At 40.8% G+C, this 26,641-nt stretch overlaps 1 protein-coding gene across 1 annotated transcript; it reads right to left on the reverse strand.

Moving 5' to 3' along the window:
• Positions 1–960: 960 nt before the first annotated feature.
• LOC148827839 (antigen WC1.1-like) lies at positions 961–26,578 on the reverse strand. The gene is made up of 19 exons (XM_088926383.1): positions 26,515–26,578; positions 19,465–19,779; positions 16,691–17,005; positions 16,050–16,364; positions 10,802–11,014; positions 10,555–10,653; positions 7,837–8,151; positions 6,543–6,845; positions 6,299–6,367; positions 6,015–6,098; positions 5,787–5,915; positions 5,026–5,169; positions 4,641–4,739; positions 4,202–4,273; positions 3,651–3,737; positions 3,104–3,190; positions 2,656–2,742; positions 2,360–2,470; positions 961–1,136 (listed from the first exon to the last, which is right to left on the reverse strand). Exons 1-19 carry the CDS (start codon positions 26,576–26,578, stop codon positions 961–963), a joined length of 3,084 nt encoding a protein of 1,027 aa, XP_088782509.1.
• Positions 26,579–26,641: the final 63 nt, after the last annotated feature.

Consider the following 26,641-nt stretch of genomic DNA (forward strand, 5'->3'; position numbering starts at 1 on the left):
TAAACTCCTAAAACATTCTGATATTATTTTAGGAAGTGAGCTTAAAAGGCTCGTTTTTTCATGATCATGAGTTTTGTAATGTCAGTTTGTCACACCTATCAAAGTGTGTATTGTTTGAGCAAACTTTTAAGTCTCCTGTGTTCCTGTCATTTAAATCCAGATGCTTTAGTAGATGTCTGTAGTTATAACATTTCTGAAGTTTTAGATTTTGGGATTCTGTGCCTTCTTGTAGGGAAATTTTAATACCAGGTTGTCTCATGTTGTGTCTGGTTTTGTCTACAGTGTCCTTTGTGTAGATCAATTTATATGACAAAGTTGATAAACATTTACATTTCCTCTTCCTGTGAGGTGGATATTATCATTGTGAGTGGCCAAGGGCTCCTTAATTTTTTATTGATACTTTTAATATCATACATTAGAAATAACACGCAGATAAAAATGGGTTTAAAAAGTTTATTGCAAAACATCTTTTTAATAACATTTATAAAAAAAATGTTACCATCAAAAGTGGTACATTCAGAATTGAACATCAATGAATGGTTTTATTTCTAATTTCTAAAACATCAAAATATAAAAAGAAGAAAGACTGAGCAGAAATGGGATGTTCAAGCCTCCCTTTTCTAAAACACAAGCTGCAGGTGCTGTAGACACAGACACCGAGGACAGTGTGGAAACAGTGGAATGAAGTGGACTCAGGTCACAGTCTGAATGTGGAAACAGTGGAGTGAAGTGAACTCAGGTCACAGACAGTGTCAGTGTGGAAACAGTGGAGTGAAGTGGACTCAGGTCACAGACAGTGTCAGTGTGGAAACAGTGGAGTGAAGTGGACTCAGGTCACAGACAGTGTCAGTGTGGAAACAGTGGAGTGAAGTGGACTCAGGTCACAGACAGTGTCAGACAGTCTCAGTGCTCAGAGCTGCTGTAAGACTGCGTGACTCTGTTGGTGGAGCTCTTCTGTGTCTAGACCTGCAGGAGGAGCTTCTCCCAGACAGCCCTGTCAGTCTCACAGCACCCATCCTCTCCCTGAGACTCGTCCCCAACATCATCGTAGTCAGCCCTGTCAGGGGCAGAGACTCCTTCTTCAGAGGGCAGTGTGGGCAGGACCCTGTCCACTCCAGGGCCAGTGTGGGGGACACCTGAAACAGAGACACAGAGTAAGAGACAGGCAGTGGACAACTGATGGACAGGTAGGACACTCTAAGCTGATATTTTTGGTTTAGCAAGTCATTAAAATTGGACCCATCAATTTTTAATCACGGGTACAGTATGCATTTTTTTTAATTGTATATGTGCGATTTTAAAATCTATAGGAATTAATTGCCTATAAACAATGCTAGAAATAGATAGTATCACAAAATTAATACTTGAAATACGGTTTGTCAAATGAATCAGGTATTGAAATAATATTACAAATTACAAATAGGGGTTATGAAAATGGTGAATATCAGAAATGACAGAGTAGATAAATTAATAATTAAAAAAATCATAGCCCCCACCTTGTAAAAATTGTTAAAATTTTGCTAAGAATATACCCAAGCTTTTGGTATAGTTAAAGGCAGATTAGTTCTTTGTTTTTTGGTACAGCTTTGGGAAAACAAGTAATATTTCAGACACAATGAGTTAAATATTTGTTAACAATGACAATACTCACACTAAACAACACACAGAAGAAATGTACAGCACACATGAATTGTACAAATTTAGGCAACTACTTCCTAACCACCCAGAGAAACTACAAAGTGTCACCAAGTATTTAACTTTTACAGAACACCTACACAGGCCAAAAGAAGAGATATACAGTAGCCGCTTTTTTAAAAATCAGACAGAATACGACCTACAGTTAAATCTCTCTCTTTATGAACCTGGATGCTACAAAATCAATATACAGAACAGTTGTTACAATCATTTAGTCAAAAGCCTTGAATAGGACATTTTTTAAATCAAATTGTATTTTTTAGGATGAGTTGATGGTTCAGTGCAGATTTCACTTATGCTTATGAAGTTCCAGTGCTCTAAAACCACAGTGAAGAAATACTTTGACAGTATTTTCTGGACTCATTCTTTTTGCAGTCAGAGAACAGAATTCCTGGTCTTGGGGAATCCAGAGCTTTGCTCTGCCCAGACCTCACTCTCTCATAATAGATCAGCAGCTGATCAACCTCAAACATCTGATTGGCTGGGTATGTCAGTATTTGGGTTTCAATGAGACTCTGATCTATGAAGTCTAACCTTGTACCAGTACAGTCTCTCAGCCTGTACTGGCGAATATTGATCCCAAAATGCCTGATGCCCCCTTATCTTGAATGAAAGTGGCACTGACATGGATTACTGGGAGTCGCCTTCCCCATTACTGAACCACCTTGCCCACACTGAGCCCCCTGGCTGTAGCCCCCTTTACCTGAAGCGGGGTCTCCCTCACTGTCCCCCACATGACTGTACCCAGATTGTGTATCATCAAAGAGGAGTCTCCCTGTGAACAGAAGAGCAGGTCAGTAATGTCTCTGTCATTCTGACACAGACTGGCCTGTCAGAGATCTCTTCTCTTCCAGTTAGTATTTATTTGCAGATGTGAAATTAGGTCAAGACTAATTTCTAACGACAAAGGTTAATGCAGGCTGGTACAGGGTGTACTCAATCTTATTAATAATAATTCACCTGACACAGTGTCTGGACTCTGGAGCACAGTGATGGCATCATCATAGTACTCTGGAGCCTCTTCTTTCACAGAAGACATTAGCTCCCCTAAAGCACACAGAGCACAATGTCACTATCAGTCATCAAAACACTGTTTCATCTAAAGCGCAGGACTGCTGGAGCTCATCATAACACACTGATTAACTAAACATCATGTTATGACTAAAACACCAGACTCTTAAGTACAGGTGATCAGGGAACCTGATTTCCTCTCCTATTCATTTCTGTCATAAATTTAAAATTAATCCTAGATTTTGTTGTATGAATATATTTGGACAGAGAGCAGTAATGTGAGCCCCAAAATCCAGACTCAGTGTGATGTACTGTGCAGTGCACAGTGAGAGGAGAGAGTCAGACTCACTGGGATTGGTACAGGGTTTCTCTATGGGACTGGACAGAAATAACTCACCTGACAAGGCATCTGGGCTCTGAGGTACAGTTACAGCATCATCATAGTACTCTGGGGCCTCTTCTGTCACAGGGGACATCTTCTCTCCTGAACCACAAAGAGCACAGATTCAGTGACACATATCAGAGCACTGAGCCATCTAGAGCACCGGACTGCTGGAGCTCCTCAGAACACACTGATTAACTGAATATCACAAAGGAACTAAAACTCCAGACAAGTACAGGAGATCAGGGAACCTGATTTCTAATCCTATTCACTTCAGTGATATATTTCAAACAATTCCTAAATGTTAAAATAAGATGTTGAAGGACATCAGGGGAGAGAAAGGTTGGTTGTATTTGGAGAGAGTGGTGATGTGGACACTATGAGCAACTGAAGAGGAGCAGACTGAGTGTGCAGGGCTGAGATCACAGAGAGAGAGTCAGACTCATGTGACTGGTGAAGGATAACACAGACTCCATATTCAGAGGCTGAGATCAAAGAGAGAGTCAGACTCACTGAGATTGGTGCAGAGTTTCCCCCATTTGACTGGACTGAAGTAACCCACCTGACAATGCATCTGGGCTCTGAGCTACAGTTACTGCATCATCATAGTACTCTGGGATCTCTTCTTTCAGAGAGGGTATCGAGTCTCCTGAACCACACAGAGAGACAGAGAATTTACACTTCCGGACTCAGACTTACTTTGACCATAGAGCTGCAAAGTTACTGTAGTGTGATTTTAAATGTTTTGTGGAGTATAGTTAAGCCATAACTCTAGGGTCGCTGATTTATCTGATCTGAAAGGCAGTTTTTACAGCATGCTGTTCCCCAGTCTCCTTTTCTATCAAAACCAATTAGAGCAGCACCTTGTTTACTACCCCAGTATTGACCAGCTATAGTTTTGCTCAGCATCTGTGATCTGCCGAGATAAGGCTAGTGTGAGGCAACACTGAAGAGCTGGCTTTATAAGGTATCAAACACATGTGGTTCTATTTGTATAATTCAGTATTTTCTACATAAGTTCTCTAAATGGCATCCTGGTTTGAGGTGAGAGTGAGTACTGGACTGAAGACCACCCACTCCCACACTGAGCCCCCTGACTCCACCTCCCCTCACCTGGTACTGGGTCTCCCTCACTGTCCTCCACATCATCGTATCCAGAGGGCAGCTCATCAGAGAGGAATCTCCCTGTGAACAGGAGAACAGATCAATATTACCTGCAGTCAGACAGCAACCACACTGTCCTCTACTGGAAGAGAAGCCAGGATGTGAGTTTGTGTCTATAAGGCAGATCCAGAATCGTGCTGTGTTGATTTTCTTCACTTAGTTTGACACCAGTTGAGAAAGTAAACTCTACAGGTTTAAAACTAAAAAATACTTTTTTTTATAAGGCAGCCCAGGGATAGTGATGTGATCATTTTCTTTATCTACCTTAACACACCTCTTGAGAAAACCAGTCAGAAACCAGGATGGTTAGATTTTCTACAATTTTTAAGTCCTCAGATCTTCCTCAGAGGGTGGAGATCAATCACACCTGAAGACTCTCTCCACTCACGTCTCCTGGGGGCACTGTAGGTTCCCTCTCTGGCCAGTTTATACTCTATTTTCTCATAGATGGCATCATGATAAGGGGCGAGTGCTCCCTTAGATAGGGCTGTGTGAGGAAACAGACACTCAGGGTTAACATGCAGGGAGCAGAGTACAAGATCAAACATTGACTACTAAACCTTCTTTGGACATTTGAGCACATAAATGTTATGCTTCTGGATTTGCAAATTTCCTGATATCTCCATCTGTAATTGTTGATAATCTTTTTTAAACTTCAAATGGTTTTCTCTACCAGGTTTATTCCTCACGGTAATTATATAAATATCAGTTCCATGTGAGTGACAGAACTGACCACTAGAGGTCACTATGTGGATGGAGAGTTCCCTCCCTACCTTTCCTCAGCTTCCTGTTCTGGATCAGCTGCCCCACTAACAGAGCCAGCACCACGAAGAGCAGAGCCCCCAGCAGCAGGAGGACCAGGGGCGAGGCAGATAGACCTCCCAGCAGCTGTGTCTGGGGTGTTGTCCTGGTTCTGCCTGAGAAAGGGATGAACAGGGATCAGGAGAGGTGCTCTTGGGCTCATGTACGCTTTGACAGATGGAATGTTCTGTCCTCCCCCATTTCCCATATGGGGCTATGATGGTTCAGGATCAGGTGCGTAGAGGAAAGAGAGGCACTAGATCTACAATGGGAATCTGAAAACACTGATCTTCACCCTGAGAGAGGAGAGGAGACATTACAGCTACACTGGGAATCTGAAGAGACAGAAAGACAGGAGTTATCACTGACAAGGAGGATTTCTGTTCACCTGTAGCTGTTGCTGGACTGGATGTTGGCTCTGACAAACCTGTAAAAGAGATACGAGAACTGTCATTATTTTGTCTTTGGTTTTATAGCAAGCTGAATCCAGAGTGGTCTTAATAAAATAAAAATCTTTACATGTGTTCCTTGAGGTCAAATGTAGGATTGCAGGATGAATGGTGTCTTGCTCAGAATTAAAGTCTAGTGCTGTTCACACACACAGGGCTACACAACATCCCGATCTTGTGACTGATGATCTTAAGATATTAAGCAGTGATAGAATATGTGTAACAGTGTATCTTCTCCATCAATCTCCTACTTTGTTCATGTACAGTTCTAAGACTCTCCTCACCTGTACAGGTAACCCCTGCATCCTCCTTGTGTCGACAGTCACTCTGATTCAGTCCAGAGTGACAGCAGTCCCACAGGTGAACCTCACTGCCCCTGCAGTTCACCTCGTCCAGCCAGATGGAGCCACTCCCTGGTCCGAATGAGGCCTCTACTGCTGCACTCACTGCGTCCCCACAGCCCAGCTGTCTGCAGACCACCTGGGCATCCTGCAGGTCCCAGGAGTCGTCACAGACTGTCCCCGAGGGGCCCTCATACCGCAGCTCCACCCGGCCAGAGCAGTTAGTGCCTCCAGCCAGGCGCAGAGCCAGTGGGACTGAAAGTCAACAGAAGGGTTACTGAGTGTCATCAGATCTGTGACTGTAGATGAGAGCAGAGAGGTTACTGAGTGTATTTAGCTCAGTGACTGTAGTAGAGATCAGTGAGGTACTGAGTGGCTCTAGAAGAGAGCTGTATGGTTACTGTTCCTCAGCTCAGGGCTGCGGTGTCTCTGAGTGTTTTACACACTGAACTCACCTGGGCAGTACAGCTGAGGCTGCTCTTCCTGAGGGGCTGGAGTGCTTCTGTCAGCTTCTTTTCTAGGACCTTCAAAGATTAATAATCATATAAAAACATTATTATTATAAAATAAAAAACAATGACATTGCTTTCATTTTTATACATGTTTGGATATAAATTAATAAGAATTCAGTTTAAAGCTTTTGTCTGTTCTAAATATGGCAGAACACTAATTTACAGAGCATTACTCTTCCCTCTGTACCTGAGCAGGTGATATTAGCCACTTCTCGGTCTGTGCAGTCATTCTGGCCCCAGGGGGAGGAGGGACACTGCCACAGGGTGGAGTCGTGTTTGCGGCAGGAGACAAAGTCCAGCCATTTGGGATCAGGGCTCAGCCTGGAGTTTGTCTCTCTAGTGGTGCCCTTGTCTCCACAGCCCAGCTGTTTACAGATCACTGCAGCTGTAATGTCTGTCATGCTGTTGGCACAGATGCTGCCCCAGGTGCCATTGTAGTAAACCTCTGCCTGTCCTGAACAGCCTGCAGATAGCCTCAGGAGAGTATGATCTATCAAGACAGCAAGGAAAGTCAAAGGAAACAAACCCTGACAAGACAGCATTTCATTCTGAACTGGTAAGAAACTACAAGCAAACAATGTGAACAGCAACCAGTCTCATTTCCCGTACTAATCCAGTTATAACTGACTCACGTAATGAAACAAGGACAGCTGTACAATGACACAGTTGATATGAAGGTGACAGGACTGTGTGGTTCTACAGCATTCCCAGCTGTATCATAACTATATCTTAGTCTCTTTTTACAAAGCTTTGCGGGATCTTGGCCCAAAATATTTGAGTGATCTTTTAGTCCCTTATAATCCCTCTCGTACACTTCACAATCACAAGGAGCAGGTTACCTAGTTGTTCCTGGAATTAAAAAAGTCACAGCTGGCAACAGAGCATTTTCTCATAGAGCTCCCCAATTCTGGAATAGCCTCCCCGCAGATGTGTGGAATTAAGACGCACTCCCAGTGTTCAAATCTGGGTTAAAAACATATTTGTTCAGTCTAGCCTTCGGATAAATATTTAGGAAAAGCAAGCCACGCAACCTACCAATTTCTGTTTTCGTTGTCATTCACTAATACTTTATTTCTTGTCTATTCTGAGGTGGACTGTTAGGAAGCCAGGCCCAGAATCCAGCTCCTTCTACCTGTCGAACTCAACTTCCCAGAGAAATTTCAACCAAAGGAAACTACTGAACATTCCAGACACTGCTGGACCTCACTACACATTACTGAAATAAAAATACTATCTTTTTTCACCATGTCTGTTCATTTTAATTAACAGAGGAGGATAGGCTCCCCCTTTCGAGCCTTGGTTCAGGCCTGGAAATCTGTAAAGCTGCTTTGTGACAATGTCCATTGAAAAAATACAAATAAAACTAAACTGTATTGAATTGAATTTTCCTCAATAGGATATATTTAAGCACTCCAAATGCAAACCATATCCACGTTGTGGAATTCGAGAATATGGATGATTTTTGTTTTTCGTTCATTTACCTGAACACAGGATTCTCACATCCTCCTTGTGTCCACAGTCATGCTGTCCCCACCCTGCTGAAGGACACTCCCACAGAGACGACTCGTTACCCATACAGCCCACCTCGTCCAGCCAGATGCGTCCAGTTCCCTGGCTGAAGGAGGCTGGCACTGGGGCACTGAGGGCCGTCCCACACTGGAGCTGCCCGCACACCACCTGAGAGTCTGCCAGGTCCCAGGAGTCATCGCAGACTGTCCCCCAGGAGCCATTGTGATAAACCTCCAGCCTCCCAGCACAATCGCCTCCTGCTCCAACTAGCCTTAAGGAGCACTGGGCTAGGAGAGAGGCAGGACCAAATGATAAAGACACATTCCTATAAACATAGTAGTTCAGCTGGGTAGCTGTGTCAGCATGCGTAGGCTGCAAAGGAACAAGTAATAGGTTTATTCCATGCTGAAAAAAAGAAGAAAGAAAACACAACGTTTCGGCCGTGGAGCCTTCTTCAGGTGTGAATTTCTATAAACATTGCTGATACAATTACCTCCTACCTCATCTAGCCTGAGGGAGTGCTGGGCTAGGAAAGAGACATATATATCATTATGGCTGGAGTGGTGTCATTCAAGCTAACGTTGACTCTTAAAAAAAAGTTAGGAGTCTCAAAAATATTAGTTTACATATCTGCAGAACTGGTAAGCACAGAGGAACAAAGTGAATCTTTTGGTTTACTCGAATTACCTCCTTATTAGAGTTGTCATCAGACTAAATTCACAGGATAAAATATAAACAAAGAGAAAGAAGAGAGAGGTAACTGAAGGAAGGAAGAGAGAGGAGGCATGTCAGACAAGAAGAAGTGGAGATAAAATTCTAGTTAAATAATGTGAACCTTGTTTAAGAGACCTTGCAGTCTTGTAATTTAAGAACATTAAAACATTTTCAGGTTTCCTTTATTGTGCAATCCTCAGGCTAAAGGCATTCTCTCCTAGTTGGAGGTTTAGAATAGAAAGTAGATTTTCATTCACTTTTCGGCATTATATTAGTGAGAACATATTCTGTTCATTTAGGATGCAGGGTAATTCTCTGGTTAGCCTGTTTATGCATCATAGAGGATTTCAGATTATAGAGTTATAAGGGAAAAATGTTTTATATAACAAGGGGTAAACTATGGATTTTTACCCTGTCTTCAAACTAAGTGTCTGTAGAAAACCAGAATAGAAATAGCTATAAGTCAATGAATTCTGACCATTCGGAGGCTTAGAGAGATATCATTGCTGTTTGGGGCAATGCTGAGCAAAAAACAAGTTTTTGTTTAATCTTCATTGCCTGCATGTCAGTCAAGTGCAGATCAATCAGATTCTAGCAATCAGTTTGTAAGAAGTCTTCTTTTTTACTGCTTAAATCCTATATATAGCCTCCCTAGCACTGCCTATGTCACTAAGACATATGAGAAATGTGATGATTCAGGTTTAATATCCAAGGGATTTGTTAAGATTATGTCACGAACACGGACTGAAATCCGTGTCAGATCTTGTAGAAGACCCTATGCGATGCGGTAAGAGCTGGAGAAAACAGGAGGCGTGGTAAAAGGGAAAACACAGGGGTTTAATAGTGCACAAAATAATAGTGACAGTCCGTGAGACAGTGTACGAGGAAGACAAAACGGCATCCAAATCCAAACGGGTCCAAGGGCAGGTCAAAGCACAGTCCGAAAGTCCATCAACAAGGAATCCATCCTGGGACGCGACAAAGTTAAAATCCCCGGGAGGGGGGAGCACACGGACAAACAAAACATGGAGGTCCAAGGGTGACGGGGCGAGATCCTCCAGACCCCGGGCTCAGGAAACGGGAGGTGTCGGGGATGAGGCCTGTGCCCTCAGGAGACGGACATAGGGTTTCCTGGTGCTAGGCGGGCCTCGCGACATCTTACCCTAATGATGAGCCCCGAGGACTGGAAGAGCTGGTCTTAAATAATAACACTAAAAGGGTACGCCTGGAGAGCTTAATCACACGAACAATAATGGGAGCAGTGAAGCGCCCTCTAGGGAGGGATGTCGGGCGTGACAGGTTCTGAATGTTTTAATGTTTATTTTCTTGTTATATCAATGGAAATCCAGCCCATTCAAGATAAAACATTATATATCATTAATACAACTAAAAGATTGTTTTTATGGACCTAATAAACCAGTACTTTTCAATGCTTATGATGTAGTAAGTGCATCTACATCCATACGTTCTGGTAATGCCCACCAATCATTCTTTCAAAAAAATAAATAGATAAAATGTTTGTTTCCTTAGGCTGTAGAGTTTCATTGTTCTTTATTAATGTATTGACTTGTCATGCAAATATTCTCAGTTTTCATCTCTGTTGCTCACAACTGCAAGAAAGGAGATCTTAATGAATTAGAAGCACAGGCCTCACATCTGTGGTCAGCAGTGCATTAACCTGATGACAAAACACTGCATCTCTACAGAAAGGGATGATTGGATCGAACAATATACAGAGCTTCTTCTACAGACATGCTCAAGTTTCAGGAAACATTTATCCCAGCTCTATTACCAGTCTATATTAATGGACAAAAGACTTAAAATAGGAACAAATATCACTTCATACAATATTTTAACTCTTAACAGGTTGTTAACAGCTGTTATATTTTGTGACAAATCTTTTAGGGTTTGTCTTTTATGTCCTATATATCAATCTGCATATGATAACAGTCAAAAATACTTTGAATGGCTCCTACCTGAGCAGAGCTGGGCAACATCCTGTCCAGTGTTGCAGCTGACTGTATGTGGAGAACTGCAGTTCACCAGGTGAGACTCGTCCCCGGAGCACTGAATACCTGTCAGACACACAGCATTGTCACTGTCCCATACAGAGAGGAGTTATAGACTTGTCCTACAGAGCACTGAATACCTGTCAGACACACAGTACTGTCACTGTCCCATACAGAGAGGAGTTATAGACTTGTACTACAGAGCACTGAATACCTGTTAGACACACAGCACTGTCGCCTGTCTCATACAGAGAGGAGTTGTATATTTGCACCACTGAGCCACAGCCCAGCTGTCTGCAGACCACAGAGGCCTCTCTGTAGCCCCAGGAGTGCTGGAGGAGTGTCCCCCAGGTGCTGTTGTAGTGAACCTCCACCCGGCCATCACAGTGACTCTCTCCTCCTGACAGCCGGACTCCACCATCTAGAGCTGACAAGGATGAATCTAAAAAATAAATGAACATCACGTTTTATTGTCAGTCAGATATCAGTACCATAAAACCAGCCCACGGAGATGGAGAATTTGTTTTGTCCAGGTGAAAGGATGGAAAATTTGTTCATACCTGACTGATTTCATCGTTATCTTTTGGTAAAATTAACATGACACATCCATGTGTTCAACCTCAAGAAGCATTGTTTTTAAATAATAATAATATCACTTTATTAACCCTAAACAATTCCTTGCATTAGGAATGATCTTTTCACATATCCCAGCTTGCTCTCCATGAGACACACACAGACAGGGAGAGAGCATGGGGTCAGAGCACAGGGTGCCATTGTACAGCACCCCTGGAGCAGTTGGGGTTACAGGCCTTGCTCAGGAGCCCAACAGAGTAGGATTCCTCTGCCAGTCACAGGATTTGAACCAGCAACCTTTCAGCCTTAGCCACAGAGCCACCACTCCACCCGATGTTAATTATTAACAGTTTTTCAACAAAATGTTTGGACATCATGTTTCATTTATTGGATGGCATTGTGTTGCAGTAGTTAACATTGCTGCCTCACAGCACTAATGACCTGCATGTTCTTCCCATGTTCACGTGGATTTCCTACCACAGTCCAGAAACATTCTGACAGGTTATTTAGATTTTGGGATAACTGCCCCAGGTATCGGTGTGTGTTTGTGTCTGTGTGTGCACTGTGACGGACTGGTATCTGGGGCACTGAGGGCCGTCCCACACTGGAGCTGCCCGCACACCACCTGAGAGTCTGCCAGGTCCCAGGAGTCATCGCAGACTGTCCCCCAGGAGCCACTGTGATATACCTCCAGCCTCCCAGCACAGTCACTACCTGCCCCAACCAGCCTGAGGGAGCGCTGGGCTAGGAGAGACAATACCCAGTGATATAGAGACATATATCATTATAGTTGGTGTGGTAATTCTCTGGTTAGCCTGTTTACGCATCATAGAGGATTTCAGATTATAGAGTTATAAGGGAAAAAAGTTTTATATTACAAGGGGTAAACTATGGATTTTTAGCCTGTCTTCAAACTAACTGTCTGTAGAAAATCCTAATAGAAATAGCTATAAGTCAATGAATTCTGACCATTCAGAGGTTTAGAGAGATATCATTGCTGTTTGGGGCAATGCTGAGCAAAAACCAAGTTTTTGTTTAATCTTCATTGTCTGCATGTCAATTTAATCAGATTATTATTTGCTAGCAATCAGTTAGTAAGACGTCTTCTTTTTTACTGCTTAAATCCTATATATAGCCACTTTAGCACTGCCTAATTCAGTGCTTTTGATATTTTTTTATTTGTTGGTGAAGATGAAAAAACATTCCATATTTCTTTTGAGTGAGTGCACACAGTAAGACATACGAGAAATTTGATGATTCAGGTTGAATATCCAAGGATTTAGCTTCAATTCAAGCCCTTGTCCAGGCCTCTACTGTCTATACTTCACAAGATATTGCACCCCAAAATGTTTAAGGGCACATCCTTCCAGGCAGAAATTCTGTGACAACCTGAGACTCCATCTCCAATGGATTTGTTAAGATTCTGAATGTTTTAATGTTTATTTTCTTGTTATATCAATGGAAATCCAGCTCATTCATTATAAAACATATATATAATATATATATAATTATATATCATATTTCATATCATTATATATTATATATAATTAATACAACTAAAAAGATTATTTTTATGGACCTAATAAGCCAGTACTTTCAATGCTTATGATGTAGTAAGTGCATCTACATCCATACTTTCCGGTAATGCCCACCAATCATTCTTTTCAAAAAAGAAATAGATAAAAGGTTTCTTTCCTTAGGCTGTAGGCTTTCATCGTTCCCAGCTGTCTTAATCTATTGACTTATCATGCAAATATTCTCATTTTTTTATCTCTGTTGCTTACAACTGCAACAAAGGAGATCTTCATTAATTAGAAGCACAGGCCTCACATCTGTGATCTGCAGTGGATTAACCTGATGACTAAACACTGCATCTCTACAGAATGGGATGACTGGATTGAACAATATATGGAATCTCTTCTACAATCATACTCAAATTTCAAACATTTATCCCTGGTTTATTGCCAGTCCATATTAATGGACTTAAAATAAAAACAAATATCACTTCATACAATATATTAACTGCTGCTGACAGGTCCAGTTGTTATATTTTGTGACAAATATTTTTGGGTTTGTGTTTTATGTCCTACATATCAATGTGCATATAAATAAAAAAATACTTTGAATGGCTCCTACCTGAGCAGAGCAGGGCAGCATCCTGTCCAGTGTTGCAGCTAACTGTCTGTGGAGAACTGCAGTTCACCAGGTGAGACTCATCCCCGGAGCACTGAATACCTGTCAGACACACAGCACTGTCACTGTCCCATACAGAGAGGAGTTATAGACTTGTACTGCAGAGCACTGAATACCTGTCAGACACACAGCACTGTCGCCTGTCTCATACACAGAGGAGTTATAGACTTGTACTGCAGAGCACTGAATACCTGTCAGACACACAGCACTGTCACTGTCCCATACAGAGAGGAGTTATAGACTTGTACTACAGAGCCCTGAATACCTGTCAGACACACAGCACTGTCGCCTGTCTCATACACAGAGGAGTTGGATATTTGCACTAGAGATCCACAGCCCAGCTGTCTGCAGACCACAGAGGCCTCTCTGTAGCCCCAGGAGTGCTGGAGGAGTCTCCCCCAGGTGCTGTTGTAGTGAACCTCCACTTGGCCATCACAGTGACTCTCTCATCCTGACAGCTGGACTCCACCGTCTAGAGCTGACAGGGAGGAACCTGTAAAAATCAATAATCATCAGGTTTCATCATCACACATCAACTCTGTAATCCAAGCTCACAGAGGCATTGCCTCCTGACCGGCATTTAGAATGGGAGGCTTCATCCTCTCCAGGTTACAGTAACATCTGACTGATTTCACTTGTTTTATTTGTCTGTCAAATGCACAATCACAAACTTTGGGTAAATTTCACATGAACTATCCCTGTTTTCTCAGAAACGATTGTTTTTAAATATCCATTATCTCATGTACAACCAAATGTGGTTGGTACATCATGTTATTATTTAGGTGTGTGTTTATTACATTGATTGACTACTGTTACGTCCCAGTGTCTGTTCTGTATGTGATTTTTCTGTTATGTCCACACTGCTGACCCTTGATTGTTCTCCCTTCCCCATTGGCCAACCATCACACCACTGTTTCAATATGATTTCATCATCAATCAGCCCTCAGCCAATCAGAACTCATTTTATTCACTATATAACATGGAGGCTTTCAGGAAGAAAAGGCCTTTCGTTTGACTTCGGTCCCGTTTGGTTTTGGTTATCGCTTCGCTTCGCTTCGCTTCTGGTTATTGCTTCGGCTTCGTTTGTTGGTTTGTTTTGCTTTGTGTGTGTGTGTATTTTTGTATAGCTTCGGCTTTGTTGTTTTGTTGGTTTTACGTTAGTTTCTTTGTACTTTCGTTTGTTTGTGTGTTCATCCTTGTTTTGTCATTACCTTGCCCCAGTGTTACATGTTCAACTTTTGTGTTCTTTTGTACCTTCTCCTGTTGATTACTCTTGTTTTCCCTTATTTGTATTCCTGGTTCACTTGTGTTTTTGTGTGAACTTTTGTATATAAGGTTAGTTTAGGTTGTTGGGTACACTTTACACACTTAGTTGATTTTGTATTAGTACACTAGTTTAGTACGGGTGAGTGCCATTTGTCTTGTATGGTTTTGGGTAGTCAGTGCAGGTTAGCTAGGGTGTTGAAGACACCAAAGACCGTGTGTTTCTGGTTTTCTTTTGTAGTCAGATTAGCTTTCCCTCACTGTCCTAGCCAGCTCAATTTTGTTTGTTATTTTCTTTCCTTTGGCAACACTCTAGTTCCTTACCCTTGTTATCACGCTTCCTAGTCCCTCACCAAACCCACCTGCTTTCAAAAGAATTATCCTAAATGCTACACCCCTTTACCCCTAGACCCTTGGGGATCGTAACAACTACCTTCATGGAAAACTGTGTGTTACCCATCATCACAGACTAATTTTCAATGATAGTCCTGCACACTTGAACATCATAGGTCAACTGAAGGAAAATGGATACAGCTAGTTACTCCAATCAATGTATTTTACTCACGAAAAGTCTGGGTGAAGTCAGCGATTAAGACCAGTCAACCATGTGTGAATGGTTTTAAACATTTTTTTTATAACCCCTTCCAAATTTCATTTAATTCAAAAATACAAATTCATAATTTGAAGGATTTCCCTTCAACCAGCAGATATATCGTCCTGCAACTCACAACTGGTAACCCATTACAGCTAGCAGGTGTGAGCCTGGTCAGTACCTGGATGGGAGACCTCCTGGGAAAAACTAAGCTTGCTGCTGGAAGAGGTGTTAGAGGTGCCAGCAGGGGAGGCACACCCTTCGGCCTGTATGGGTTCTTATGTGCCAGTATAGCAATGGGGACACTATACTGTAAAATGGCGCCGTCGTTCGGATGAGATATAAAACTGAGGTCCTGACTCTCTGGAGTTATTAAATATCCCAGGGTGTTTCTTGAAAAGAGTAGAGGTGTCACCCTGGTGTCCTGGCCAAATTTCCCTCCCTGGCCAATCATGGCCTCCGAATAATCCCCATCTATGAATTGTTCTCCTCTCCACTGAGAGCTTTTGTATGGTGAGTGAACTGGCGCACTCTAGCTGCCGTCACATCATCCAAGTGGGGCTGCACATTGGTGGAAGTGGAAGGGAGTCACCACTGCCTGTAAAGCACTTTCAGATGAGTGTCCAGAAAAGTGCTATATAAGTGTAAGAAGTTAATTCATGAGTTAGGAGACAACCGACTGACTCAAGGTGATTGCACACAAAACATCTAAAGTGTGTCAAGATTGTCTCTCATTTTGCACATAATGAAGGCATGCAAAACTATCTCATGTCTGCCAATAATTGCTTCTTCATAATTACAATGTTTAATATTCAAGATGTAAATATGTGTTGGTTCTCACCAGAGCAGATGACTCCTGCGTCTTGTCCATGAGAGCACCCTGCTCTGCCCCATGAAGAGACAGCGCAGTGTGAGAGACGGCTCTCATTGCCCCGGCACTCAAACACATCAGCCCATACTGGTCCACTGCCCTGTCCAAACCAGGCCTGTCCTGGCACTGCTACAGCCTCCCCGCAGCCCAGCTGCTGGCAGAGAACACTGGCATCTCTCGGGTCCCAGTACTGGTCACATACTGTCCCCCATTTACTGTCGTACTGCAGCTCCACTCGGCCAGAGCAGGAGTCCGAGCCATTCGCCAGCCTGAACCCTGTGTATCCTGCACACAGGACAGGGATTATAGTTAGGAATTGTGCAGTACTTACACACACTCTTCACACTTACACAAACCAATACTGTCCTACAAGTACCTGAACGTGTTACTGTTCAGTCCAATTGAATTTGAATGCTTTATTCATCAGCAAAGGTGGCAATTTAAAGTTTAATTAATTTACTGTTAATAAGAAGATTAGTGTAGTGAATCTTCATGGTTAAACACCAATCCCCAGTGCTGACACAGTTATTGTAGCAATCATCAGTTTCTCTTTTAAACTTCAGTTTTGAGCTCCATTAAAGACAAAATGAAATAAATCATCCTCCTCTTACCAAAACACTGCAGTCCCACATCGTTCTCATGGGTGCAGCTCTGTGTCTTTGTGGAGGACTTTGGACAGAAGGACAGGTGAGATTCACTTCCCTGGCACTGGAGCTCCTCTGTCCAGACCTGTCCCACCCCCTTCCCGAAATGAGCCCCCTTCAGCACCTTTGAGGGAACCCCACAGTCCAGCTCTCGACAGACAACTTCTGCATCCTGCCAGTCAAAGTCAGAGTCACACACTGAGCCCCAGGTCTCTCCGTGCTGCACTTCCAGTCTCCCAGAGCAGAGATCACTGCCTCCAACCACTCTGACCCCTCGATGAGCTGGAATTTCAGAACAATAACAGAGATCACTGTCCGTGACCTTTCTGACAACTCGATGAGGTGGAATATCAGAATAATAACAGAGATCACTGCCCCTGACCAGTCTGACCCTTTGATGAGCTAGAATATCAGAACAATAACAGAGATCACAGTCCCTGACCAGTCGGACCCCTCAATGAGCTGGAATATCAGAACAATAACAGAGATCACTGTCCCTGACCACTCGATATGCTTGAATATAAGAAAAGATAGGAAGAGAGAGCAGTAATAGAGAGTGAGTATTCATTATTTGAACAAAATTGTGAGGAATTCTAAAGAATACTAAAACTATACACTGTTTTGGAATTTTGGGAAATTGCTCAGCCAAAAATTAATCTGTAAATTATCAAGCACACATTCACTGCAGATCAAGTCACTGTCACAGAAACACTGAGAGATCAATGAAAAATAATTAAAATGACCAGAACCTCTGGACACCCCACTGTGTCAGAGGAGCTGACATCCTAGAACTCTGGGCTTCAAAGTGGGAATTTGTTTGTGAAACACAAGTAATTAGTGATGCAGAGGTTATAGAAAACCAAGCCTAACATACCCAGTCCAGCTACTGTTGCAGCTGGACTGCCTGACCTGCCCCCTGACAAAAACTGTGAACAGGACTGTCACAACCTGGCACTACTGGGGCAGGACTGTCTGACCTGGGCACTGGTACACACTCTTGACAAGACCAGGACTGTCACAGCTTGCACTGCTGGAGCAGGACTGTCTGACCTGAGCACTGACACACACTCTGGACAAGACCAGGACTGTCACAGCCTGGCACTGCAGGAGCAGGACTGTCTGACCTGGGCACTGACAGATACTCTGAATAATATGACAACACACACTAGCTGAGGGTAAGACACAGTAAAGAGAAACAGACCCTGAGGAAGTATAGGCTCAATTACCGAAGCTCACTTCTATTAAGATTAATAGAAACAGTATTATTTTTCATGTATTTACAGTATATATTGGCTACAGACGTGTGCATATGTGACCTTATTTCAGGTACAGTGCCTACATATTATTTTCTAATTTGTAAAGGGATGAGCATGTGGAGACAAGACAAGATTGTGATTTCTGTCAAACCAATGAAGATTGATCTGCCATCCTCAGTCACCTGTAAGCTGACATTTAAAAGCAGGAAGCAGTTCACCCTGATGAGATGGGAGCAGAAGGAAGGGACTGATCACTTTTGAGAAAGATATTAAAGAGCTGGTAAGCAGCTTAACTGCCTGTTGTATTCCTTCATGTGAAGATGTTCATTCAAATGTTTAGCTTTAGTTTTTTGTTTTTGGGTTGTTTTTTATTGTTCTGTAAATAATTAAACACTACTTTGGAAATGGAGGCTTTATTTGTGTTCATCCAAATAGCTGCCTGTATACAGCAGCTGGCTTCTGGGTTTGACACTTACAAAGCATTATTATTTTCTGAAACCTCAACCCTGGAAAACATAAAACAGAGGGAGAGGGACATTTTTCCCTAGAGAAACAGAGATGTTATATCAGATTGTTTAGTTATTTTTTAAGAATGTGAATGTATTCATGATGTATTTAAAACATTCCATACTGTATGTACACTGAGAACTGAGGGCACCTTTGCTAAAGGATTGTTGGAATATGGAACAGGTTACCAGATATCCCAGCTTTCTTGAAGAAACAGTGGATGAGACCCTTGGATCAATACTGACTACCAAATGGACCAGGAAGCTGAGAGATCTCCTCTACTTTGTAATAGATTAAATTTTGAGAAGACATATCAGTCATATTGTTTTTATTCTATAGTTTTTATTTCTATAGTTTTTAGATATTGTTGTAACTAATTTGTTTCACTCAATCTCACAGAATGCAGTCATTGTTGTTATGTTTGTAAATATATCAGAGAAAAGCAACTGATGTTCAATGTCAATGCTGTAATTCTTTGATCAATACAGCTCTTTGAATCTGAATTTAAATAGAGAAAAGGGAGAAGTAAGAGAGACACAGCAGAACTGTAAGTGAAATTGATCCTGATGAATTACAAAGAGGACAAACTGGAGTTTTCAAATCAAGACCAAGAATAAATTTGTTTATACAGATCTATCGGTCACATACTGTAACTTTATTTGTAGATTTATAGCCTTATGATCAAACACTGTCCTTTGGCCTCATTATTTGTCAATTGTAAAACCTAACAGGAATCATACAGGTGGGGTTGGGGGTTTCAGACAGTTTTCAATATCTGTTCTACACACTGCAGGAAATACAATCCAGAAGGAGAAAAGACACACAGTGACAGGGAGGAGTGCTGTCACAGCTCTCAGCAGGACAGGAGCAGTAAGAATGGGAGGATGGACAGATGGATTGTGATGATGGACTCTAGATAAATAGAGGAGTTTTAATTCTCCTCAGTGCTGGAGACTGGAGAGAGTCTGTGTCTCTTACCTGAACACCTCACTCCAGCATCATAGTCATGAGGAACGCTATACTGTTTCATTTCTTGTTTTTCACAGTCCCTCAGTGCAGCCTCTGACCCCCTGCAGGAAACAGCACCCAACAGGACTGATCCAGACCCTGGTCCAAAGTGAGCTCCTCCTGGTGCTGAAACAGCAGATCCACAGCCCAGCTGTCTGCACACCACTGCAGAATCATCCAGATCCCAGTCAAACTGAGCTACTGTCCCCCACTCTCCACCATGATACACCTCCACTGTGCCCTCACAGGGACTGGCACCATTCACCAGCCTCACATCAGCACTGTCTGCAGAGAGAGAGAAACAATACCTATCAACACGTCTACAAGATATTTTTATATTAAGATTTTAGAAATAAACCTGGAATTTTTATTTTGTTTTACCTGTTTGATTGGATTGCTAGTCTCTCCCATGGGGAACAAGAGACAGTGGAGTGACAGGAAGTCCACCAGCAGCCATCTTACCTCTCCCTCCACACACCTGTGTCCAGATCCTGTTATATATCTCTCTGTCCATATCACTGTGTGACTGCAGAGGGCTGTTCTGCTGTGGTTACTACAATGGACAGTGGCTGTTAAGACTGTGCTCATGTGTTTCTAAAAGCTGTGGTTAGTACAGTGGACAGTGGCTGTAATGACGGTGTTCCTGTGTTTCTGGAAGCTGTGGTCAGTATAGTGGTCAGTGGCTGTAATGACTGTGTTCCTGTGTTTCTGGGAGCTGTGGTCAGTATAGTGGACAGTGGCTATAATGACTGTGCTCCTGTGTTTCTAGAAGGTGTGGTCAGTACAGTGGTCAGTGGCTGTAAAGACTATGTTCCTCAGTTTCTAGAAGCTGTGGTCAGTAGAGTGGACAGTGGTTGTAATGACTGTGTTCCTGTGTTTCTAGAAAATGTGGTCTGTATAGTGGTCAGTGGCTGTAATGATGGTCTTCCTGTGTTTCTGGAAGCTGTGGTCAGTACAGGGGACAGTGGTTGAAATGACTGTGTTCCTGTGTTTCTGGGAGCTGTGATCAGTACAGTGGTCAGTAGCTGTAATGACGGTGTTCCTGTGTTTCTGGAAAATGTGGTCAGGACAGTGGACAGTGCCTGTAATGAGTGTGTTCCTGTGTTTCTGGGAGTTGTGGTCAGTAGAGTGGACAGTGGCTGTAATGACTGCATTCCTGTGTTTCTGGAAGCTGTGGTCAGTACAGTGGCTGTAATGATTGTGCTCCTGTGTTTCTGGAAGTGGTCAGTTGGCTGTAATGATGATCTTCCTGTGTTTCAGGAAGCTGTGGTCAGTAGAGTGGTCAGTGGTTGCAATGACTGTGTTCCTGTGTTTCTAGAAGCTGTGGTCAGTACAGTGGACAGTGGGTGTAATGAGTGTGTTCCTGTGTTTCTGGGAGCTGTGTTCAGTAAAGTGGTCAGTGACTGTAATGCTGTGTTCTGGGTTTCTGGAAGCTGTGGTCAGTAAAGTGGTCAGTGGCTGTAATGACTGTGTTCCTGTGTTTCTGGGAGCTGTGGTCAGTATAGTGGTCAGTGGCTGTAATGACGGTGTTCTGGGTTTCTGGAAGCTGTGGTCAGTATAGTGGTCAGTGGCTGTAATGACTGTGTTCCTGTGTTTTTGGGAGCTGTGGTCAGTGGCTGTAATGACTGTGTTCCTGTGTTTCTGGGAGCTGTAGTCAGTACAGTGGACAGTGGCTGTAATGATGGTGTTCCTGTGTTTCTGGGAGCTGTGGTCAGTATAGTGGTCAGTGGCCATAATGAATGTGATCCTGTGTTTCTGGGAGCTGTGGTCAGTATAGTGGTCAGTGGCTGTAATGACAGTGTTCTGGGTTTCTGGAAGCTGTGGTCAGTAAAGTGGTCAGTGGGTGTAATGACTGTGTTCCTGTGTTTCTAGGAGCTGTGGTCAGTACAGTGGTCAGTGGCTGTAATGACTGTGTTCCTGGGTTTCTGGAAGCTGTGGTCAGTACAATGGACAGTGGCTGTAATGACTGTGTTCTGGGTTTCTGGAAGCTGTGGTCAGTACAGTGGTCAGTGGCTGTAATGACTGTGTTCCTGGGTTTCTGACAGCTGTGGTCAGTATTGTGGTCAGTAGCTGTAATGACTGTGTTCCTGTGTTTTTGGGAGCTGTGGTCAGTACAGTGGACAGTGGCTGTGGTGTCAGAAGGCTGAATCACTGAAACCAGGTTTGGTGTATCTGGTGTATCTGGGTCTCAGGCCCCACATGTACTTAGCAGTGGGCACTGACCGCATGTCTGTATCAAGTTAGAGATTTAAACACTAATAAGTCTTTTCAACATTCTACTTTGAAAATAAGTTATAAAATCCAAAACAGAATCAATAAAAATATTTCTTAATAGATGGATGCTTCACAACTTGTGCTGCAATATGTGAAGTGTAATGCTGCAGAAAGATGGGAAATCTGCAGCAGAAGATATAATTGAAACCCAGGCGCAGGACTTTGAGCTCTTTCAGAGTTTGAATGATCAGGGAGTAACAGATCGAATGCAGGCTGATGGGCTGAATGAAAAAGGTGAGCAGAAAGAAAAAATAAAGAGGGACACCCGTCTCCCAGCTGAAATAAAGAAAAGAAAGGCTGGAGAGTCAGCGAGGAAAAGGAAAGAATTAAAACACAGAAAATATTTCAGGATCGAAGAGCAGGAGTAGTGAGAAATTAAAATAACTGTGTGATAAACTTGACTATGAAAGGAATGCGAATGCTAGGTTCACAAGGTTTGGCTCTAATGATGGAGATTCGGTGTTCTGAACAGTTTCAAATAAAGAGGTGATTAGTGTGACTGGGAGCCTGAATGAAAGACTGAAGGTTTAATTGAAAGACGTCCTGACCCAGTCTGAATGACAGGGTGAACGCTCGAGGGAATGTTGCTGTTGACGCAAGTCAGTCCCAGCCCAGTCTGTACGTGAAGTGTGTATACTTACTGTCCAGGGCACATTTACAGTAACTAGATTTGTTCTTTTGATTAAATTTTCAATCACCTTCAGTTTGGAGTGTGAAATATTTTTTTCCATTACACACTATATGCTACAATTCATTTAAATACTACTTTTTATTCATATATTTTTTTGCTATGCTTACATGATAAATATGTGAACAATGTGTTTTAGCTTTTACCTCTCAAGATCTTAGTACATAATTCACAGATTGAATTATAGTTGCACTTAATAATGTAATCTAGAATCACAGTGCACAAGTTGTTGTTATTAATCTTTTTTTTTAATTCCATAATGTAAGAAAAATTATCCCTATCATTAGTTATCTAAGATTTACAAACAACAATTCATTTAGCTGTGAAGTATCAGTCAAATGCAGAATAAACATGGAACAAGAATTAAACCTTTATCTCTTCAAAATGAAGGACTTCCGGGTCAAATACACATTTCTTCCAACATAATAGACACATTTCTCAAATAAAACTCCAGTCTGAACAGATCCCAAACTTTTGTTTAAAGTTGAAAAAACTACAAGATTTGCCTCAGGACTCCTGTGTTGTTACTGAAACTGGACATTGTTGTCTAAAAGCACCCAGTATGGATTCAGGTCAGAAAACTACAACACACTGCAGTACAAATACCTACCACCTGAATATGACTTCTATAACAAATAAACACAACTATATGTCTTGTCCTCAATCATGTTACAATGTTAGATCCTTCTGTAATATAATTACCATAGTATCTAAAACTACTGTAATCATTCTCAAAAATAACCATGGATCAAAAATATTTTAATACATTTACCTTCAGTACTCTTATTTGTATTAGCACATTCACCTGCAATAGTTACTAATATTATTTGTTAATCGGAAACGTGCCTTAAATATACTTTTATCTCTGATCACCTGTCTGTAATATTTCTTTGCACTAAAATTGTCACCTTCTCTCAAAATACTCTATTTTTTAATAACATTTCCATAATGTTATAATGTTATTATTAATGTTACTTTAATAATACAGTAAATATAAAATGTGTCAATAGTAATAATACTGGAGTCTCAATAATACTCTAGTATTTAATAACACACTTATCTCAGTTAAAATATTAGTCTAAAAATACTCCAGTGTTTAATAACACATCAGTTAATTACTTTAATAAAACATATTAATTCATCAGTGTGTAAAATAAAATATCAGTCCGATCAATACAACAGTGTTTAAAAACACACTGATCTCTGTTAATACACTAGTCTGTTATTATACCTGTTAGAGAAGGCAGAATTGAGCACAATGAAATAAACAACCCCTGGTAAATATTTTGAAGATGTTGTATTATTGTTAAAACATTTGTATTCCTTTTTGTTTGCAAATGGGAAAACTTCCTTGCAAATGACCCAAATTACAGCCAAAATTTTGTATTTTATTATTATGGTAATAGATAAGGGATTGTCAAGTTGTACAACATTTTTGATAAGGTTGCTAAATATCTACAATATTAATAGTTATAATAATTATATGTTAGTACTTAAAAAACACTATCCTTAGTCTGTGTTGTGTGTAATAGTGTATAACTGCATATAAAACTATTGATACAGCATTAATAGAAAATAGTTTAAAAAACATATAAGCTGAATTAATATTATGATTAATTGTAGAGGTGAAATTCTTGTTAATACTGCAAATTGTTAATTATTTTTCCTTATTTATAGCACCAGAATAAAATCAATTATAATTTTAAGGAATATCCATAAAGCTGAGTTTTAAATTAAACAGAAAAGCGCTTCTGCATGCTGTGGTCACTACGGCGGGCAGTGGCTGTAATGACTGGAGAACTTCAGATGGCTGGTCCTGGGTTCCAGGAGACTGTGGTCACTGTACTGGACACTGTACTAACTCTGTGGCTTCCAAGTCCTGGGACCAGTGTTTCTGTGTTACTGGGACCTCTGGTCACAACAGTGGTCAGAGGCTGACAGGTACTTCACGTTGTGCTGAAATGTGTGTGAGGTGTATATTGCCATTGTCTGTATGTGAATTGTTGACAATGATTTTCTAGCCTTTACCTGCCAACATCTAAACTTAACACATGATCATCAGATTAAATTATATTAAAGAACAACATTTTTCAAAAATTCCAGACAGCCCAGTAAAACTGTACCGGTCGTAATAATATTTAATATTTATTAATTAACCATACTATTTTTAACCATACTATTTTTGCACTTTTCCAAGAATTACCTTGCACTATTTTTGTCCTGTTATATTTTCTCTGTTTGCGGAATTTTGCACAGTTTTGATTACTTGATTACATGTTATTTATGTTATGTTATTACATGTTACTGTTTTTGCTATTGTGTTACTGTCTATTGTCTTATCTGCTGTCCTATTTATATAATGCACCTGAGTGACTAATGAGAAACACTTTTCATTATACTATGCACCTGTTTAATGACATGTAAGTTTAATGACAATACAGTTGAATTTAATTGAATTGAACAGATTTAACAGATAGGCACAGATACATTTATTGTGATGTTGTCCTGAGCAACTGCTCAAAAATCTAAACTTGAGTCCTGTGATTACGAATTAATTTTTAAATATTGCATTTGTATGATAACATATAATTAAATATTTAATTTGTATTACTCATACTTATATAATTGCATTTGATAATAATTTCAGATTTCGAATGTACTCAAAAACAATAAAGCATTCTTATTAAAACTTCACAATTTACAAAAAAACCCTGTCATTAGATAACTAACCTAAAAACACAAATTAAATTATTTAGCTGTTAAATAATAGACAAATCCTGTATAAACACAAAACACAACTACCATTTTTTAATTCTTCCTGTAATTCCACAATGTCTTGTAGTTGTTAAATTATTAATGTTACACCTCAGTTTCTGATGAGACCCCAGTTAATAATAATACACCTACAATACTAAGAATTTCCACAATTTTGTTAATATTTTTCATTTTATAGCTTATAAACCAATAATGAATGTAACTTTTATTAGCCTGTGCTTTTCAATGTGAAAACAAGCAAACCTGGTCTTTATGAACCAGGTTATACATACAGTATACAAATTTTATTTTCACACTATAAAAATACAAGAGCTAATTGTCCTATGACTGAAAATGTTTTACATTTTCAAAATGTAATTGTATGTCTTTAAAACGAAGAATTCACATTCATAACTTCCTATCATATTGGAACACATATTCTTATAACACCTAGAGGAACTACTTGTTTTCACAGCAACTGAACATCACACAGCTTAACGATAGAAACCTGGACTGTCTGAATACACCAAAGATATAATGGCAGCATTAAAACTCCAGTCTTAATTCTCTAGCATAAACACTTTAGGTGGTGACAACACATTTACTGTATATCTATTAATACATCAGTCTGTAATAATTTAATATCAGTCTCAATAATAATTCACTATTTAAAAACACGTGTATCTCTATTAATGCACCAGTCTGTCATAATACAATACTGAGGAGTCAGAATTGATCACAATAAAACAATAAACAACCCAGGGTATTTCTGAATCATCCTGTATAATATGATATTATTCTAGAAACATTCTTTATTGCTCACACTTTTTTTGTTTTCGAGTAAATGAAGACTTTTTCACATGTCACAGCATATCACTCAAATTATCACTTATATATAAAGTTTATTATTACAGTAACGAGTAAGTTAAATAACTTTTTAAAGATTTTATACACTCCATGTTTTCACAAATTATCAATAGAGGGTGATAATGGCCAGCTTCTGCTCTATCCATCTATAACATTATTGTTATATAATGTTTATAAATCTTAAGAATATTTTAAAAAAATCCAATAAAAATTAAAAGCAACTAATTATATTTAGACACAGCTAATTATATTTCCTTACTTACAGACCAAGATAAAATACAGTTATAATATTTTTGATGAATACCCACAAAGCTAAATGTAAAATAAACATTTAAAAATTGTTCAACCCACTTATTGCTCCATTTCCATCAAAACTTTACTTAATTTAATTCCTGTTGTTGTCTGTCTGTCTGGACAGGAGAAGACTGGTCACTTACTGGCTGAGCTGTGCAGCACCAGGACAGCGAGAGAGAAGATGGACAGGCAGCTCTTCACTGTCATCAGGACAGAGCACAGCTCAGACCCCTGTCTTCACCCCTGAGCCCGTAGGGCAACTGAGCTGCT

This window comes from Atractosteus spatula, chromosome 10 (genome assembly GCF_055471065.1).
Source record: "Atractosteus spatula isolate fAtrSpa1 chromosome 10, fAtrSpa1.hap1, whole genome shotgun sequence".
NCBI lineage: Eukaryota > Metazoa > Chordata > Actinopteri > Semionotiformes > Lepisosteidae > Atractosteus > Atractosteus spatula.

What these genes read in the sequence shown, in the direction of transcription:
- LOC148827839 (XM_088926383.1), bottom strand. Translation starts at nt 26,578, where the DNA reads ATGACAGTGAAGAGCTGCCTGTCCATCTTCTCTCTCGCTGTCCTGGTG. An exon ending in CAGTGCTGTGTGTCTAACAG is followed by an intron (nt 10,654 to 10,801) that starts GTATTCAGTGCT and finishes TGTGTCTGACAG; the next exon opens with GTATTCAGTGCTCCGGGGAC. An exon ending in CTACAGTGCCCCCAGGAGAC is followed by an intron (nt 4,274 to 4,640) that starts GTGAGTGGAGAG and finishes TCCTGTTCACAG; the next exon opens with GGAGATTCCTCTCTGATGAG.